Raw genomic sequence first — 17,922 nt, 5'->3', positions numbered from 1 at the left:
TTGTTACTGTCATTGTTGTTTTTGGAGGTAAATTACACTAAAGTGGCTATGTCCTTGAGGATAATAATTCCAGGTCTGTCCATCTTCATATCCACGGCCAAGCCCCGCTGGAGTGAAGCTGCCTGGCTCCCTCATGGGTCCTTTGAGCTCAAGTTCATCTCCTGTCCTAAACTGTCTCTACCTCCCATTTCCTCTAGCTTAGGAAGAAGCCCCCTCCAGCCTTGTACTTGTCTAAACCAGAAATCTTGGTAAACCCTGACTGATCTTTTCCCATCATTTCTCATGTTTTCCTTCTGATTATCTTTTTAGTCCATTCACTTCTCTCCAGACCCATAGCCACTTCCTAGGTTCAGGCCCCAAAAGCCATCACCCAGACTCTTATGCCACCCTCCTAGCTGGTCTCTCTACCTCCGGACACTCCTCCAGTCCACATTCTGCAGAATAAACCACCTCCCCTACTGCCCTGAAAACCCCTCGATGGCTCCCCTTGCACAGGGGCTCCCTGGTCAAACCGAGGCTCCTGGCCACTACTTCCATGTCATTTCCAGCCAACTGTTCACCTACCCTCTGTATCAAACAGTGTCTAAAATGTCCTGCTCCTCCTGAAAACTCCCACTCACTCTAGATCCAGATCAAACTCCCCCTGCTCTGTGAGGCCTTCACTTTCTTGCTGAGCAGAGTTCACCTCCTCCTCCGTCCCAGCCCTGCCTCTCGTCTGCTGAAACGTGTGTCATTCAGCGTCGTTGCCTCTATCCTTTTGCCTGTCTCCCCACTCCGGCAGATGGCTCCTGGGGAGCAGGAAGTACATTATTTTCATCTCTGGACCCGCAGTCCCTAGCACAGGGGCCAGCCACAGAGCAGACACCTGATGACTGTTCAAAAAAGGGAACAAAATAGATCAACAGAAGGGAAATGGTTCTCGGTCTTCTTTCCAACCCATTAGAAAATGATCCTCTTATCCAACGTGGTCAAGGACATGCCCAGGCACGGCCCCAGCCTCTCTCACAACACCCCACACTTCGAGGTTTGGGGACTACGTTCAGCCCTCAAAAATGGCTCAGACAGGGCTTCCCTGGTGGCGCAGTGGTTGAGAGTCCGCCTGCCGATGCAGGGGACAAGGGTTCGTGCCCCGGTCCGGGAAGATCCCACATGCTGCGGAGCGGCTGGGCCCGTGAGCCATGGCCAATGAGCCTGCGCGTCCAGAGCCTGTGCTCCACAGTGGGAGAGGCCCCCGTACCCAAAAAAAAAAAAAAAAAAAAAAAAAAAATGGCTCAGACAAAAAAAAAGATTAGAGTGGTCAGAGGCATGAGCCTTGATCCCATCAGAGATCCCTGAGCTCAGACTATCTTTGAAAAGACTTCGTTTCAGAGAGGAGATTAATTGGTAACACTTCTCTGTTTTCACTTCTTCCCAAAGGGAAAAGTGTATATGCAATTTTAAAAAATCAAGGTTCAATGCATTTTTCTGTGACCGTGTTCTTATAGATGAAAAAGGTTCACCAAGGCCCGTTCCTCCATGGATATTAATCATGTTTGCAGCTCTTTGGTGGGCGGATTGCGGAGTCTGGGTTTCAGGAAGCCAAGCTGTGTGAGTAACAAATTCATTCACAGCTGCCGTGTACTTTGACAGCTTTGAAAAGCCCTCAAGGTCGTTTTCCAGCCTGAATGATAACAAGGGGGCTTGTTTAGGCTGCTGGTCTTGGCAGCCCTGGTTTCTCTGTCCCATGGGTGAGCAATGAGCATCAAGTCACCAAGAAGAACCCTGGGCTGTCAGCAGAGGAGACCAGCCAGCAGTGGGGAGCTGCCAGCTCTGGGGAGGCAGCTGCTCCAAATAAATGCACAACCTCTTAGGGAAATACAAGCCACTTGGGAATGTGCTGTTCATGCCATGGGAAGGATTCCGTTTCCCTGGCTCTGTCAAAGACACCAGAATTTCCCAGGCCCCCAGGATTTAAGCGTTTCTGAATCAATCTCTTTCTTCACCTCGTCACTAATTAATCACTCCCATAGACCTATTGAGTGTTTATTTGAAATGTCTCTTCCAGCTCAGTGGCTCTGTGGCCTCGTGCTAAAGTGCTTAGGCTATGGATCCAGGGGGCCTGTGTTCGAGTCCTGATCGTGCCGCTCACACCTCACACTAGCTGTGTTTTCGAACGAGTGGTGACATTTCAGCCTGAATGTCTCATCTATAAAATGGAGGTAATAGTGGTTTCCACCTGACAGTGTGGCTGCCAGGATGAAATAATACATGTAAATTGCACCCTGCAACGCCTGGTACATAGGCCATTCCCAGGGAAGGCTGGTGCTTGCTGTTCACTGTTGTAACTGCACCTTTTTCTCCAACCCTGATGATGCATTCTGGGTAAGGTGCAGTGAGGCCCACTCTACCCACACCGGAACCTCACCCTCGCCCCTGCCGCTGTATTCTGCCCAGTGGTACCCTCCTCCAGCCCTGCTCTCCTCGGGCTGTGTCCCTGCCTGGACAGTATCTTTGAACTCTCTGCAGAGAAAGCTCAGATTCCCTGCGTGACATTCGAGGCCCTTGCTTAATTGGCCCCGACCACTTCACCAGCCTGAACTCTCACCACTTTCCAACAGAGCCCCTGTCGGGGTCACTGAGCATGCTGACCCTTGTTCCCAGAGTCATTTCCAATTCATTTTCACCACTGAGTCACTGCTCGTGCTGTCTCCTGCCCAGCGCACCTGCCCTCTGCTAATCTCCCACTCAAACTCTGCTTATCCCTTGGCATCCAGCTCAGCCCTCCCTGAAGCCTTCCTTGACTGCTGCCACTCCTCACTTCCCCTCCTCCATTCTTGACGAGCCCCAGAGCAGTTTCTGTCTGCATTCTATCACTTATATGGTCCCTAAGCTGGACAGAGTAGAAAACAGAGCACAGAATTAGGTGGCTTAAGACCTGGGTTTGGGTCCTCTCTGCCTTTCACTAGTCAGGTGGCCTTGGCCTTAGCTTTGTCGTGTGTGAAGAAGGGATAAAAATCTCTGCTCTGCCGCCTCCCAGGATTGTTAGAAAGATGCTATTAAATCACTAATGTGCAGATTTTTTGCTGCACCATTGTCAGATCTCATCACCACACCCATTTTTTTCTTACGCTATCGTTCCTGTTTGACCTGTGTCAAGCCTTATCTCCCTAGTGACATCCAGAGAAGAGATTATTTTTTCTCCCCTTGCACCTGTAGGACCTTGCATGGGACACTTAAATACTCATTTTGTATGAGGGATTTTTTTTTTTTTTTGCGGTACGCGGGCCTCTCACTGTTGTGGCCTCTCCCGTTGTGGAGCACAGGCTCCGGACGCGCAGGCTCAGTGGCCATGGCTCACGGGCCTAGCCGCTCCGCGGCATGTGGGATCTTCTCGGACCAGGGCACGAACCCGTGTCCCCTGCATCCGCAGGCGGACTCTCAACCACTGCGCCACCAGGGAAGCCCCTGTATGAGGGATTTTTAATACAGGTAATAATAGTAGTTGCCAGCACTTTAAGTCTAACCTTGAGCAACATCATCATATGTGTTCTGGTTGACCATCCGCTCCACGATTTTAGCAGCTTGGGTCACTTTGGTGATGTCATCACTCTGTGGAGATACAGGAGCCACAGGTCCTAAGCCAGCATCTGGAAGGTCGTGCCCTGAGCCACAGCCCTGACTTACAATTGGTTCAGCGATGCCTCTTTGACACCACCCACCCCAGATAGCTCTGTAAAGGTATCTCTTTGTGCCTCAAGGCCCAGTTCTCCCCAAACATCCTCTTCTGGGAATGCCCAGCTCACAAGTGGCACAAGGAGTCTGTACTGCCATACTTGGCCCCTGGGCAGAGCCTGCCTCCTGCTCTTTCATCCTGAGCTTATCCTGGGGAAGGTGTATCTCTGAGCACAAGACAGGGCACTGAAGAGAGCCCAGGAGGGGTATTGGAGGGGACAGCAGACAGGGTAGGTAGGAGACTTCTTTGGTGGGGACAGAAGTTTCACCAGCCTGAGCAACAAGGGCTCCTGTTAAAGTTCTCAGAGATCTTCTGGTCCAACTTATTTAGTCAAGAGTTGAGGAGGACACCGAGGCCCAGGGAGAGGAAAGAGGCCCGCTTCTACACAGGGAGTACAAGGCAGAACTGACTCCTAACCCAGGGCCCTGTCCACGGCCCAGGCCAAGGAGAAAGCGTGAAGTTTCATGTCAGGGGAAAATGACTCATTCTGAACAAAAAAACAAGATCATCATTATGTGAAATTCCATAACGTAAACCATTTAACGGGTTAAAAGAGGAGCAAAGAGTTTGGGGCTGGCAAGAAGGGCCTAAAGAGTTTAGGGCAGGTGGCAGGAATGAACCAGTGGAGTGGACAGCCCTCCAGAGGGGCTCCAGAGGGCCAGGCCCATGGCTCTCAAAGATGAGATTTCCCAGGACTGACAGTGTCAGGCAGTGGTTAAGAGAACGGGTTCTGGGACCACACGGACCAGCATCACCATCCCATCCCATCCCACAGATTAGGAGCCGAGTGGCAACTTTAGGTAAATTACATCTCTGTGTTTTAGAGTACTCTGATACAGTGGGGATGGATAATGCCACCTGCGTCATGGGGTCGTTGTAGGATTAAATGTAATGAGCACCATGGTGTTAGTAGCCCAGTGCCTGGTAGTGATGGTGATGGTGGTGTCAGAGGAAACATGAGGCCCTGTGTGGTGGGGGATTACTTACAAAGTCACACATGGGGGACTGCCTCTGAGACTCTCTCATCAGTTTGCAAACCGACTCCAAGCTTATTTCAGAAAACTGACCAAAGACATTCACTGGAGTCTTATAATCACAACTCTCAGAGTTCACCTGGTCCCAGCCACTACCCCCTATTCCCTGACCCAAAGCAGGAATCCTTCCCCCTCAGCAGCTTCCTGGCAAACACCTCTCCCCAAGTCAGGCAGTATCTTGTACGGTAAGACAGCCTGTTAGCTGAAACCTACTTCCCTGGGTCTTATACCCGTGGTCCTAACTCTGTCCTCCAGCCATAGAGACTTGTGTGCCAGATGCTAGGTCCTCTGATGTAGGAAGACAGCACCTCATTCCTCGAGTCAGCACTCCTTCAGGCGAACCCTCCCAGTTCCATCAGCCATGCATGGCATATTAACAGCCACCACCTGTCAACCAGTATCAAGCAAGTACTATTTTAGGTGCTGTGCATATATTATCTTGGGTTCTCATGACAGTCTTGCAAATCAGGTATCATTAGGCTGTCTACAGATGAGGGAACAGGTTTTAGAAAAATCCAGCTCCACAGCAAAGCCAGGATGTACACTCAAATCTGTGGACTCTAGGGCCTGTGTTCTCAGCCCCACAAAGAGAGCCAGTTCCTACCCAGCCTGACCACCCTTTCCTGGTCCTGGGAGACTCAGGGATCCACATGCGCTCTGAGGAGAGAGTATGGTTCCAGAAACTATGCTACTTGAGCAGACACAGCTCTTTGTTGGTTCTGACTGAACTTGTGGCCTCTGAGCCCTTTCCCCCTTTGCTGTCTTAATCTCTCAGATAAGACAAACTTACATTCATTTCTGTACATTTACCCGAATCATTAGTGAGACAGAAACCTGAGATCTACCACTGCAGACCTTCTGACAGAGTATCATGAAGTTATTCTGCTTTCTCTCCTCTCACACACTTGAATTTTATACCAACCTAATCAGATCTGGGTCTCTGAGAAAGGGGTATCACTCTGTTCCTGTGCTGGGCCTCAGCAAAGGGGAAGGTAACTGCCACCCCCAATCTGCTCTACAGATACCTTGCCCAGTACTTGGGATTCCCAGTTAGAGATCAGTTCCCTTGGGGGGAGGTTGAATAGAATACTATTCAACATAGACATAGACAGTATAACATAGACAGTATTAACTGTCTATGTTATACTCCCAGTGTCCTGTTCCACTGTATTTCTTGGTTCAGAGGGCTGGAATCTGCCTGCATCACAGCCTTTCATGTTAGCCAAGCTGGAAGAACCCAGTGTGGTCCTGCCTCCCTAGACACCAACTCTGGTAGGGCTGAGACCCAAGGACAGTTTTCAGTCTCAGTCACAGGGATCTTTCTTCTGGTCTGTGGGTCCTGGTGACTGCAGTTAAGGTTTTCTTTGACCAACGTCCCAGAGCCCATAGCCAAACCCCTGATGGACCTTCAAGCGAAACTGGACCCAGTCCAACAGCCCCTCTGAAGCCCCTAACCTCTAGGGAACGGTGCAGGGAAAGTTAAGGGTCTGAACAGGGCAACCTGCAGGGCAGGGACTTATCTTTCACCTCAGGGTTCCTGTACTCAGCATGGTCATGATCACCAAGTGATTGCTCTGTGATTAAATGAAACTGAATTGGGCAGTTCCTATTAAGCCAGGGCTGGGAACCCTCAAACCTCCCCTAAAATGTGACTTTTCACGGGCATGGAATTGAGTGGAAGTGGGCAGACTTCAGACAAAGGAAGAGTACGATCTGGCTTCTGTTCTGGAGTGGAGCAGAACCATTTCCCTGAGAGCTGTCTGGGAGCTCTCCGAGGTGCTGAACGTGACCCTGGCTTCCTGTGGACATTGTCCTTCCCTCCCCATTGCACGTCAAACTCATCCTGATCTCCGTAATGGGACTCTGTCTCCTGACCCAGCTCTCTCTCTATTGAAGGGACAAATGTGGCCCCTCATCATCTCCCTGTGGTGACCCTCCCTGCAGTGACCTATCACTGTTAACTTCCATGATGATCTCCAAACCTATGCTGGCTACACCCACAGTGAGCTCCCAACCATGACCTCTATTATGACTCTTGCATAGCTCTTCATGGCAAATGCAACGCAGTGTTGCAATACCCATTGGCTTGGACTCTATGATCAGCTGTGATCAGCTCTGACTTGGCTCCTGGACGTGAAGAATTGAGTGCAAGTAAACCCAAAGACTGAAGGTCCAAGAGAAAAATCACCCTCCCAAACCCCATGAACTTTTGGCCAGGGAGGTGGTACCTTATCTTCACATGCCACTCTGCCCTGGGAAGACTCCCAAGCTCTTCCAGGGTGCACACCAGGCTTTTAATAACATTCATGTCTTCTGTTGCCCCCTAGCCCAACAATCCTGAATTCCTGCTAGCCTCCAGACCTATATAAAATTGGGGTGATCTGTGGAATGCCAGAGGCAGTTATAGCTCTCCTCACACCTTCCCACAAGGAAAGAACTGTTCGTAAGTATCATTAGCATCATGCCTTAAGTGTCTGTGAAGTCCTCACAGACAGCCAGGCTTCTGTCTACCCAGGAGCCAAGGTACCACTCAGTTATTCTCTGTGACTGAGCCATGGGAGCCCTCACCAAACCTGGGACTCCCTAGATGTCATCTTCCTCATCGCCATCTTCCCCATTTTTTTAGCCACTGGGGTCTTTGTCTTCTCCTTCTCTTTAGTCTTTTCCTGCTTCTCAAGCTCTTCTATGTAGGCATCATAGATCTCCCACTAGGCAAGGGAGAGATGAGAAGGATCATCTTAGGGCAAAACCTCCACCCAGCCAGCTCCTCTTCAGCCTTTAGGGCTTGAGGAGTCGATCTTCAACCCGTCACAGGTCTTCATAGTATCCTCTACTTGGCCTACCTTAATTATGTATTCAGTGTCTGTCTTCCCTGCTGTCAGCTCTAGGACAGGAATGAAGGGGCTCTCAGAGCACCCTGGGGCTGGGCTTTCCACCGTGCAACCCAGGGGCTCAGTTGTCAGCTGGAGATGCAGTATCATTCCAGCCTACCACCTCCATTAGGGCAGAACAAGTGGGCAAAGATCAGCTAGCTCACAGTATTCTTAGTGATTTATGAGACTCTGAACTAGGAAATTTTAAAAATGACTCCCCCTGTAGGGATGGGATAAACATATTGGCTCAGGCTGGCTGTCTACAGCCCTGAGCAAAACTTATCAGCATAAAAGATAACCAAAAGTAAGGGAACCCCTGCTAACTGTCTCTGACAGTAAGAGAAGCCCAAGGATAGTAGCAGAGGAAGCAGCATGGATCTGGGGCTGGGCAAATGCCCCAGGCCGCACTGTGTGCTCCCCAGATCTGAGCAGCCACTGCTCCCTGGAGGCCAGATAGGCACACCTTACATTTAATAATTCACCCATGGGCCAGTTCTCCACACTGCACTGTACTTCAGGGTTTATTCAGAGCCCTCCGACAACCCTGTGAGGCTGCTTGTCATCCTCATTTGGCAGAGAAAGAGACTAAGGCATTAAGGGTGACATGATTTCCCTAGGATCTTGCAGTGTGAGCAGCAGAGTTGGGCGCTGAGCTCAGGTCACCTGGCACCATATCCTGCCCAAATCAGCATGGCTATCCAGTGGGACTTGAGGCAGAAGGAGCATCTGCAGGAACACTGAAGGCTGCTGGATGGGCAGGGTCAGAGTGCTAGCACTTCAGAGTCAGCCATTAGGTGCCACAGGCTGTAGAGAATCTGGGGGAATGAATGTTTTTCCCAGTTTGCAGGAACTTCCAGAGCCATACCTGTTTCCCCCTTGGACAGTCTTGCCCTGGGCTGATATAGAGCTCTCTGGGTGGAGACCTACTGTCTCATGTGCCTGGAGTTCAGAGACTAGACAAGGAGCAGGGAGGTGGGTGGATGAGGAGGGCAGATTTCCAGAGGGATCCTTGACCACGCCAGTCTCCCTTGTTGCCAAGGGAGATAGACAAGGATACAGAGGGGGAGGGAGTGATGGCTTTTAGGTTGGCCCAGGGTCTCACCTGATTGGCTGTGGCTGAAAAGTTTGTCCTGGCAGGAGGCTCCATCTGGCATTCTCGGTCCTAGAGAACAGTGACAACAGGTGACCCACAGAAAGCCCTCAACTCCTTCTCACTTAACCCAATGGTATATCCGCAGGAGAAGCATTTTTGTTGGAGCTGAGGAAGGGGTGGGACACAGCACTGGGAAATTAAAGAATGGTCTGGGCAAAGGACAAAATGACATGGTGAAAGCCTAAAATTTCCATCCAGGGCTCCTTCAGAAGCAGCCTAAGCTAGAAAGTAGGGGCAGTGAAGGCTGATTGTGCCAGTTTCAACCAGGAAGAACTCCAAGAGGGGGATGAACAGATCTGCAAGAACTCAGCCCTTGGCCAGACTCCAATGCTGGACCAGAGGTCAACCCCTGGCAGGCCATTGGGCTAATATTCCTCACCTTGAGAAGGTTTCCCCCTAATAGTTGGGTCTGTGACTCCACCAGGGGAATGCACCCCCTCCCCATTGTGTATCACCCAAATTACTGAACGTCAGCTTAGGGACTACAGAGGGTGGTTAGGAGCCGCCAAAACCCACCCTGTAGATTTCTGCCCTCCTTTCAGGTTGATTTGTGGAGAACACTGCCTTAACATACGTGAGTCTCTCACCTGAAACCCTGAGAGATTCTTTCAGCCTGGTACTCAGGGTCCTCCACACTTATGAGCCAGGGAACTACCAGCTAGTCTATCACGGAGACCATCAACTTCAGTCAGACTGGCTCCTAATCTTGACTCCCTGGCACATTCTGGCCTCCTCTTCCTTCCCCAAATCCTGACCTTCACTTCAAGGCCCAATTCAAGTTTCAGGCTCTTAGTAGAGCGATCCAGCCTCCTTGTTACTCCCTCTGAACTCCTGCCTGGATGACTTACTGGGACCTGAACACATGCTCCCAGCTCCCTCGGAAGAGCAAAACTCTTCCATCCGCCCTGTCACCTGCCAGGCTGAGGGCTGCTGGTGCTGAGTCAGGCCTGCTCCCTCCCCGCTATGCACAGTGTGGAGCTGCGCGGGGAAGGGGCTCGGGGGCGGGGGGGTTGCTCTACCCGGAGGGGATTGTTGAAGGTCTGTGAGGCCCTCTCACTGAAGTTGAACTTGTTGGTGAGCTTTCGTTCCTTGGGCTGCTTAGGAGTCATCAATTCTTCTTCAGCCATTTTCTCAGGTGACTGGAAAGAAAGACCACAGGACCAGGCCTCAGCTGTGAGCAGGTGGTGGTGCAGGATGGGGAGTGGGGAGAAGTCGTGTCCTGGGATAGGATGGAAGTGGGAGAGAGTGATTATGCCAGAGGTGTTGGCACCTGAGGTCTCTTGACTTCTCACCTTCAGCCCCCAGCCCCGGCGAGTCACCCCTGAAGCCTCCAGCCATAGCTAGAGCGGGAAAGGGGTGGGATGGAGAGCAATATTATACTGAACCTCAGTGGCAGGCACATCTGTTTGACTCCCAGCTTCAGCTTCCTTGGGCTCCTCTTCTTCAAGGATTTCTGTTTCTGAAGTCACCACCCTGGCAGACTCCTGAGAACCTTGGTAGGATATTGGTGTTGAGCTCAAAGTCCAGCCCACTCCCCCATCCCCTGGAGGGGTAAGGCCTTCTTGGTTTCTGCCTTTCAGAGCTCGCCTTCCCCAGCGTTCTCCTTGGCCTGAGCCTCATGGGTTAGCTCCCAGACCTACCCAGGACAGCCAGCTGTTAGACTTTATGTAAGAAGAAGCTCTGCAAAGTTCTGGCTTAGCCATCTCTTCCCTAGAGTGACCAGAGAAAGGGGACCACGCTCTAGGCTGCAGCCTCAGGCTGCCCCAGAGGCTTACCTGCTGCTAACTCATCAAGGTAGTGCTGTCGCCGTCCTTCATCCGAGTCTTTGGGGATCAGGTTTCCGACTTGGCTGAAGTGAACTGCCAGTTGGTCCACAAAGCCGATTAGCTTATATGTGCCTTCCTAAGAAGAAAGGGGCTGAGTCAGACCTGAGGTCCCTGAAACGGCTGGAATCAGAATACAGTCTGCCTTTATTCTAAAGGCCTAAGATAGTCCATCTATTAACAGAATTATAACTTACTAAATCCTCAGTTAACAGAAGTTTTCATTACATTGCCAGTTTAAAGAAGAGAAAGCAAATAAAGTTTTTTTTAAGTTCTCATGAAGACTATTTTTGCTTTTCTTTTGTTTAAAAAAATTGTTTTTATATAGCAAGTTCTTATTGTTATCTGTTTTATACATATTAGTGTATATATGTCAATCCCAATCTCCCAGTTCATCCCACCACCCCCACCCCCACCCCACTTTCCCCCCTTGGTGTCCATATGCGTGTTCTCTACATCTGTGTCTCTATTTCTCTCCAGCATTTGTTGTTTGTAGATTTTCTGATGATGCCCATTCTAACTAGTGTGAGGTGATACCTCATTGTAGTTTTGACTTGCATTTCTCTAATAATTAGTGATGTTGAGCAGCTTTTCATGTGCCTCTTGGCCATCTGTCTTCTTTGGAGAGAAGTCTATTTAGATCTTCTGCCCATTTTTAGATTGGGTTGTTTGTTTTTTTAATATTGAGCTTCATGAGCTGTTTATATATTTTGGAGATTAATCCTTTGTCCATTGATTCGTTTGCAAATATTCTCTCTCACTCTGAGGATTGTCTTTTTTTTTGCGGTACGCAGGCCTCTCCCTGTTGTGGCCTCTCCCGTTGCGGAGCACAGGCTCCGGATGCGCAGGCTCAGCGGCCATGGCTCACGGGCCCAGCCGCTCTGCGGCATGTGGGATCCTCCCGGACTGGGGCACGAACCCGTGTCCCCTGCATCAACAGGCGGACTCTCAACCACTGCACCACCAGGGAAGCCCTGAGGATTGTCTTTTTGTCTTGTTTATAGTTTCCTTTGATGTGCAAAAGCTTTTAAGTTTCACTGGGTCCCATTTGTTTATTTTTAAATTAATTAATTTTATTTTTGGTTGTGTTGGGTCTTTGTTGCTGCACGCGGGCTTGTCTCTGGTTGTGGCGAGGGGGAAGCTACTCTTCGTTGTGGTGTGCAGGCTTCCCATTGCAGTGGCTTCTCTTGTTGCGGAGCACTGGCTCTAGGCATGTGGGCTTCAGTAGTTGCGGTACACGGGCTCAGTAGCTGTGGCTCGCAGGCTTTAGAGTGCAGGCTCAGCAGTTGTGGTGCACGGGCTTAGTTGCTCCACGGCATGTGGGATCTTCCCGGACCAGGGCTCAAACCCATGTCCCCTGCATTGGCAGGAGGATTCTTAACCACTGCGCCACCAGGGAAGCCCCCATTTGTTTATTTTTGTTTTTATTTCCATTACTCTTTTAAAATTTTATTGAAGTATAGTTGATGTACAATATTATATAAGTTACAGGTGTACAACATAGTGATTCACAATTTTTAAAGGTTACACTCCAATTATAGTTGTTATAAAATATTGGTTATATTCCCTGTGTTGTACAATATATCCTTGTAGCTTATTTTATACCTAATAATTTGTACCTCTTAATCCCCTACCCTTATATTTCCCCTCTCCCCTTCCCCCTCCCCACTGGTAACGACCAGTTTGTTTTCTGTATTTGTGAATCTGCTTCTCTTTTGTTATATTCATTAGTTTGTTGTGTTTTTTAGATTCCACATTAAGTGGTATCATACAGTATTCGTCTTTCTCTGTTTGACTTATTTCACTTAGGATAACATCCTCCAAGTCCATCCATGTTGTTGCAAATGGCAAAATTTCATTTTTATGGCTGAGTAGTTTTCCATTGTATATATATACCACACCTTTATCCATTCATCTGTTGATGGACACATAGCTTGCTTTCATATCTTGGCAATTGTAAACAGTGCTGCTATGAACATTGGGGTGCATATATCTTTTTGAATTAGTGTTTCTGGTTTTTTCAGATATATACTCAGGAGTGGAAGTGCTGGGTCATATGGTAGTTCTATTTTCGTTTTTTGAGAAACCTCTGTATTGTTTTCCACAGTGTCTGCACCAATTTACATTCCCACCAACAGTGTACGAGGGTCCCCTTTTCTCCATATCCTCACCAACATTTGTTATTTGTGGTCTTTTGATGATAGCCATTCTGACAGGTGTGAGGTGATATCTCATTGTGGTTTTGATTTGCATTTCCCTGATAATTAGTGATGTTGAGCATCTTTTCATGTGCCTGTTGGCCATCTGCATGTCCTCTTTGGAAAAATGTCTAGTCAGGTCTTCTGCCCATTTTTTAACAGGGTTGTTTGTTTTTTTAATGTTGAGTTGTATGAGCTGTTTATATATTTCGGATATTAACCCCCTTATTGGTCATATTATTTGCAAATATTTTCTCCCATTCAGTGGGTTGTCTTTTCATTTTCTCGATGGTTTCCTTTGCTGTGCAAAAGCTTTTAAGTTTAATTAGATCCCATTTGTTTATTTTTATTTCCTTTGCTTTCAGAAACAGATCCCAAAAAAAAATATTGCTACAATTTATGTCAAAGAGGGTTCTGCCTATGTTTTCCTCTGGGAGTTTCATGGTTTCCAGTCTTACGTTTAGGTCTTTAATCCATTTTGAGTTTCCTTTTATATATGGTGTTAGAGAATGTTTTAATTTCATTATTAGTTTATATGTAGCTGTCAAAGACATATTTTAAAATACATTCTTCCAACTCTGAGCAGCTCTGGATTTACCTATCACTGGCTCCTACATCCATGCCAAGGGATCCTGTCTCACCTGTCTAACCAGACCTCAGAGAGGTCACAAACAGTCATCACACACACCTGGCCTGGCTTTCTCTCCACTCTATTTAATGGATGCCAGGGCTGGATAGATCCTCAGAGATACCAAGTCCCCAGTCCCCCTGTTCCGTACAAGAGGATCACAGAAATCTAGAAAAGATTTGGGTTAGGCACTTGTCAAGTCACACAAGGCACTTGCCCAGGCAACTGGGTTCATTACTTCTTCAACAAATAATTTTTGAATAGACACAATGTTATATTCTAGGTTCCAGAGATACAAAGCTTAGCAAAAGCAGATATGATCCCTGCTTTCATAGAGCCAATAGTTTTGTTCCTCTAGGCTGCCCCCTCTTTTTTTTTTTTTGAGGTACGCGGGCCTCTCACTGTTGTGGCCTCTCCCTTTGCCGAGCACAGGCTCCGGATGCACAGGCTCCGGACGCGCAGGCTCAGCGGCCATGGCTCACGGGCCCAGCCGCTCCGCGGCACGTGGGATCTTCCTGGACCAGGGCACAAACCCGTGTCCCCTGCATCGGCAGGCGGACTCTCAACCACTGCACCACCAGGGAAGCCCTAGGCTGCCCCCTCTTTGATCAGCATCCTAGTCCTAAAGTTGACTTTGAGACCAGGAGTCACTTCATTTTTCAAAAAAGTTCTTGCCAACCCTTTGCAAGTCATAGAGAAAATTATTACAGTTGTATGGCACACTGGGGTAAACTCACCAGAGAGGAAACCAACCCATGGGTTGGTACCAGACACAGCTATCCCTGGAGGACTGCAAGAATCACTATTTCTGCATACAGACTGGGATGTTCTGCCTCAAAAAGTCACCACAAAGCTCTTCTTCTCTCAGTAACTCAGATGGATGGGAAGATGGGACAGTGCAGTGGTTAAGAGCATGATCTACGGATGTGGGCAGAATTGGATTCAAATTTTGATTCTACTCCCTATTATCTGCACGATCTTGGGCTTAACCACTCTAAGCCTTAATTTCTTCATCTGCAAAATGAGGATAATAATTAATTTGCAGGATAGTTGAGTATTGAAAATAATGAAAGCAATCTATTAACACAGAGTCTGACACATAATAAGTGCTCAATAAAAATAGTAGCTATTATTATGATGACGATGGAGGGTCCCACGGGAATAAATTATCCATATAGGTATCATTTGAGATTTCACTGTCATCCTATCCCCAGTGGTGACTAGGACCTTCCTCGTCAGTTTAGGGATGGAATTCAGATCCCATTGTTTCTGTGCAAGGAGGAGAGGCATGCCTAGGTCCAAACCATCTGCCTCTTCAGGCCAGCACTTCAAGGGAAAGTAATAGCTTTGGAGACCTAAAGCTCTTGGATCTCAGTGAAGGACCAATGAGATGGAGGCCAGCTCTGTGGGAGGATGCCAGGCAGGCCTGGGAGGCTTTAGAAGGTTTCATGAGGTGAGCCTGCCTGGGAGTCTATGGCTACCCAGCTGACAGTTGACTCACAGGAATCTCTTCTAATAACTGAGCTTCCCAGGGCCCCAGAGAGGTACATTGACACCAATCCTCTGCCCGTAGCATGCCTCCCATGGCTGGCACACTGAGTCCTAAAGAGACTCTCTTTCAGAGGTCAGGAGAACAGGAGCCCATAGAGTGTATCACAAATCCAGCATAAGCTCAGGGGGGCGAGGCAACTTCTCTCTGCCCATCCCATCCCCTGCCCCTTTACAGGCTGCCTAAGGGATGCCATTAGCACAACTCAGGAGTGGAACCTCTCAAGAAATATGCTGGATTTGTCCTAACCTCTTTGTGGAGGGGGCTGACTACTCAGTCTTAAATAAGAAGCAGTGTGTTAAAAAAAACAGTTCACAAGGGAATTCCCTGGTGGTCTAGTAGTTATGACTCAGTGCTTTCACTGCCAGGGCCTGGGTTCAATCCCTGGTCAGGGAACTAAGATACCACAAGCCATGCAGCATGGCCAAAAATACTTGTACATGAATGTTCATAGAAGCATTGTTCATAATGGCCAAGATGCAGAGACAATGTAAATGTCCATTAATTGATGAATGGATAAATAAAATATGGTAGAGTCATAAAATTGAATCTAGTTTGGCAATAAAAAAATGAAGTACTGATACATATTACAACGTGGATGAACCTTGAACACAGTATGCTAAATGAAGGAAGCCAGCCACAAAAGGTGACATATTGTTTGATTCTCTTTTTATGAAAGAGAATCTGGCAGAACAGGCAAATCTGTAGAGCTGGAAAATGGATTAGTGGTTGCCTAAGGCTGGAAGGAATGGAGGACTGGGGAGTGACAGCTAAGAGGTATGGGGTTTCTTTTGGGGGAAATGAAAATGTTCTAAAATCGATTGTGGTGATAGTTGCATAACCTGTGAATATACTAAAAGCCATTGAGTTATACACTTTAAAATGGATGATTGACTGGATAAGACACAATGATCTTTTAATATATTTTTCTAATACTAGAGAATATCTGCTAATTCAGCAAATATCATAAAATTCTTAAACACTAATAATTGAAAACTAAATACCATCTTTTAAAAAAATAAATGGGTGATTTTATCTCAATATGTAAATTATATCTCAATAAAATTGTTTTTAAAGAAGAGAAAGAAACTGCTAATAGTAGTTGTCCCCAATGAAAGGAACAGGAGAGGGAGGTTTAATTTCCCTTGTATTTTCATTGCTCATTTTACTCTTAAAATTAGTACCATGAGTTTCTAGATTTCTATTATATATTCAAAACTCTGTATGTGTGTGTCTGTATGTATAGATATGTGTATGTGTATATATATGTATACTTTTTTTTTAAAGAAGCAGTGTAATGTTGCTTTAGAGTCAATCAAACTAGTTCAAATTTTGCTTTGAATCCTGGCTGTGTGACTTTTGTAATTTGTTTTATCTAATTTATCTTTGGTTTCTATAAAATAAAGATAAAAATAGTTCCTATATCAAAGAAACCTGAGGATTAAATGAGATATCCTATATAAAAGTTCTAATATAGGACCTGACACTGGCACACTGGCTTCTGGAGACCCAATAGTTGATGTTAGTGACAAACACACTGTATACACTGGAAAAGTATTTTTCCTACCAAATTATTCACTTCAGGATTCCTGAAAAGAGTGGCTCTGCAGGGCACTTTAGTGAGAATGAAGGGAGATTCATCAAGAAGCTTCAAAATCTCTGGAAAACTCCATGTAAAATCTCAGGGTTTCAGCCAAAGACCTCATTTTAAAGGTGATCTCTATGAGAGCTGAGAGGCTTTTGCAACACAGCAAGTCACCAAGGCAAGAAGCACCTAGAGGCCCCTGCCCCAGAGAGGATGACTTACCTTGAAGCTGTACCTGACGATGTTCTGGGGTGCGTGTGGGTTGTTGGCTGTCAGAATCCGGGTGAACTCCTCCTTTAGCTCCTAAGGGAGAGAAATGCCAACAGGGTCAAATGTAGAGGGCCCCCCACCCCCTCTGATGATTCCCCTGGATGTCAGCAGACATCTCACAACCTAGATTCTGGGCACAATACATCTCTGAGGCTGGAGGAGGTGGAAGGAGCGAGGGTAGGATGTTGCTTACTTACTGCATCAGTCAAATCCAGTTGGTCAGGGGGTCTAACTGTGGCTTTGGACTGGGCCCATTCATCTGTCCCTTCCCCTACTTCGGTCCCTGAATCTTCATCCTGGACAAAAACTTCATGTGAGAATCAAGAGTGCCTGACCTGCTTAGACAAGCAAGCGGTGCTGCAGATAGCCCTTTCATTCGCAAATCCTCCCAGAAGCCAAGCTCTGTCCCAATACATAGAACACGAAACATGCAACAGACCACTCACGGAAGAGCCTGAAGGAACTGCTCAGGCCAGAGTTCTCATTGCCTGGAAGATTATGGCCACCTCAGCCCTGGGGTTCTGGACTTAGCTGGAACATTGTCGTGGGTCTTTGGCCCCAGTAGTGGGACCAGAAGAGCTGGTTCCTCCTTACTGCTTCCCATACAGCCTGGACGCTAATAGCCAGGACCAACTGTGAAATGACACCCAGCTGTTCTTTAAGCTACTTCAACTCTAATTCACATTTTACCTTCCAATTTGCCACCTTAAGTTTACTCTTACAGCAATACTCCCAGTACTTGGTAACTTTAAGCCTCATAGTCCCATCAAAACCTTGGAGCAAAAAAATCTAGAACTAGAAGTTTTCCCCTACCCCGATAGACAGTTAAAAACCTTGCCAAAGTGGCCCATGACATAATAAAAAATATTCACCCTCACTGGCAATCAAAGATATGCAAAATAAAACAATGCAATTTGTTCACTATTAAACTGGTGAAGGGTGGTGACCACCTCCCCACGAGAACATGCAGAGGATCTCCTTCATCCCTCTCTAGAAGAGGAGAAGAGGAAACACAAAAAGAAGCACCTGGTGCAGAGCCCAAATTCCTACTTCATGGATGTGAAATGCCCAGGATGCTATAAAATCACCTACCGTCT

At 47.5% G+C, this 17,922-nt stretch overlaps 1 protein-coding gene across 1 annotated transcript in view; it reads right to left on the bottom strand.

Moving 5' to 3' along the window:
* The window catches only part of DNAI1 (dynein axonemal intermediate chain 1), a 60,042-nt gene that overhangs the window by 23,505 nt on the left and 18,615 nt on the right, over nucleotides 1-17,922 (bottom strand). The window contains exons 3-10 of the mRNA XM_024753820.1: nucleotides 17,023-17,121; nucleotides 16,778-16,858; nucleotides 10,548-10,674; nucleotides 10,158-10,264; nucleotides 9,792-9,911; nucleotides 8,722-8,781; nucleotides 7,320-7,454; nucleotides 3,504-3,588 (exon numbers count right to left, since the gene is read on the bottom strand). Of these exons, the coding sequence (XP_024609588.1) occupies nucleotides 3,504-3,588; nucleotides 7,320-7,454; nucleotides 8,722-8,781; nucleotides 9,792-9,911; nucleotides 10,158-10,264; nucleotides 10,548-10,674; nucleotides 16,778-16,858; nucleotides 17,023-17,121 (814 nt within the window). The remainder of the gene's footprint in view (nucleotides 1-3,503; nucleotides 3,589-7,319; nucleotides 7,455-8,721; nucleotides 8,782-9,791; nucleotides 9,912-10,157; nucleotides 10,265-10,547; nucleotides 10,675-16,777; nucleotides 16,859-17,022; nucleotides 17,122-17,922) is intronic.

This window comes from Neophocaena asiaeorientalis, unplaced genomic scaffold (assembly GCF_003031525.2).
Source record: "Neophocaena asiaeorientalis asiaeorientalis breed wild unplaced genomic scaffold, Neophocaena_asiaeorientalis_V1.1 scaffold220, whole genome shotgun sequence".
Lineage (NCBI taxonomy): Eukaryota > Metazoa > Chordata > Mammalia > Artiodactyla > Phocoenidae > Neophocaena > Neophocaena asiaeorientalis.
The sequence above is the reverse complement of the archived record's forward strand: the minus strand, read 5'-3'. Positions and strand labels throughout refer to the sequence as shown.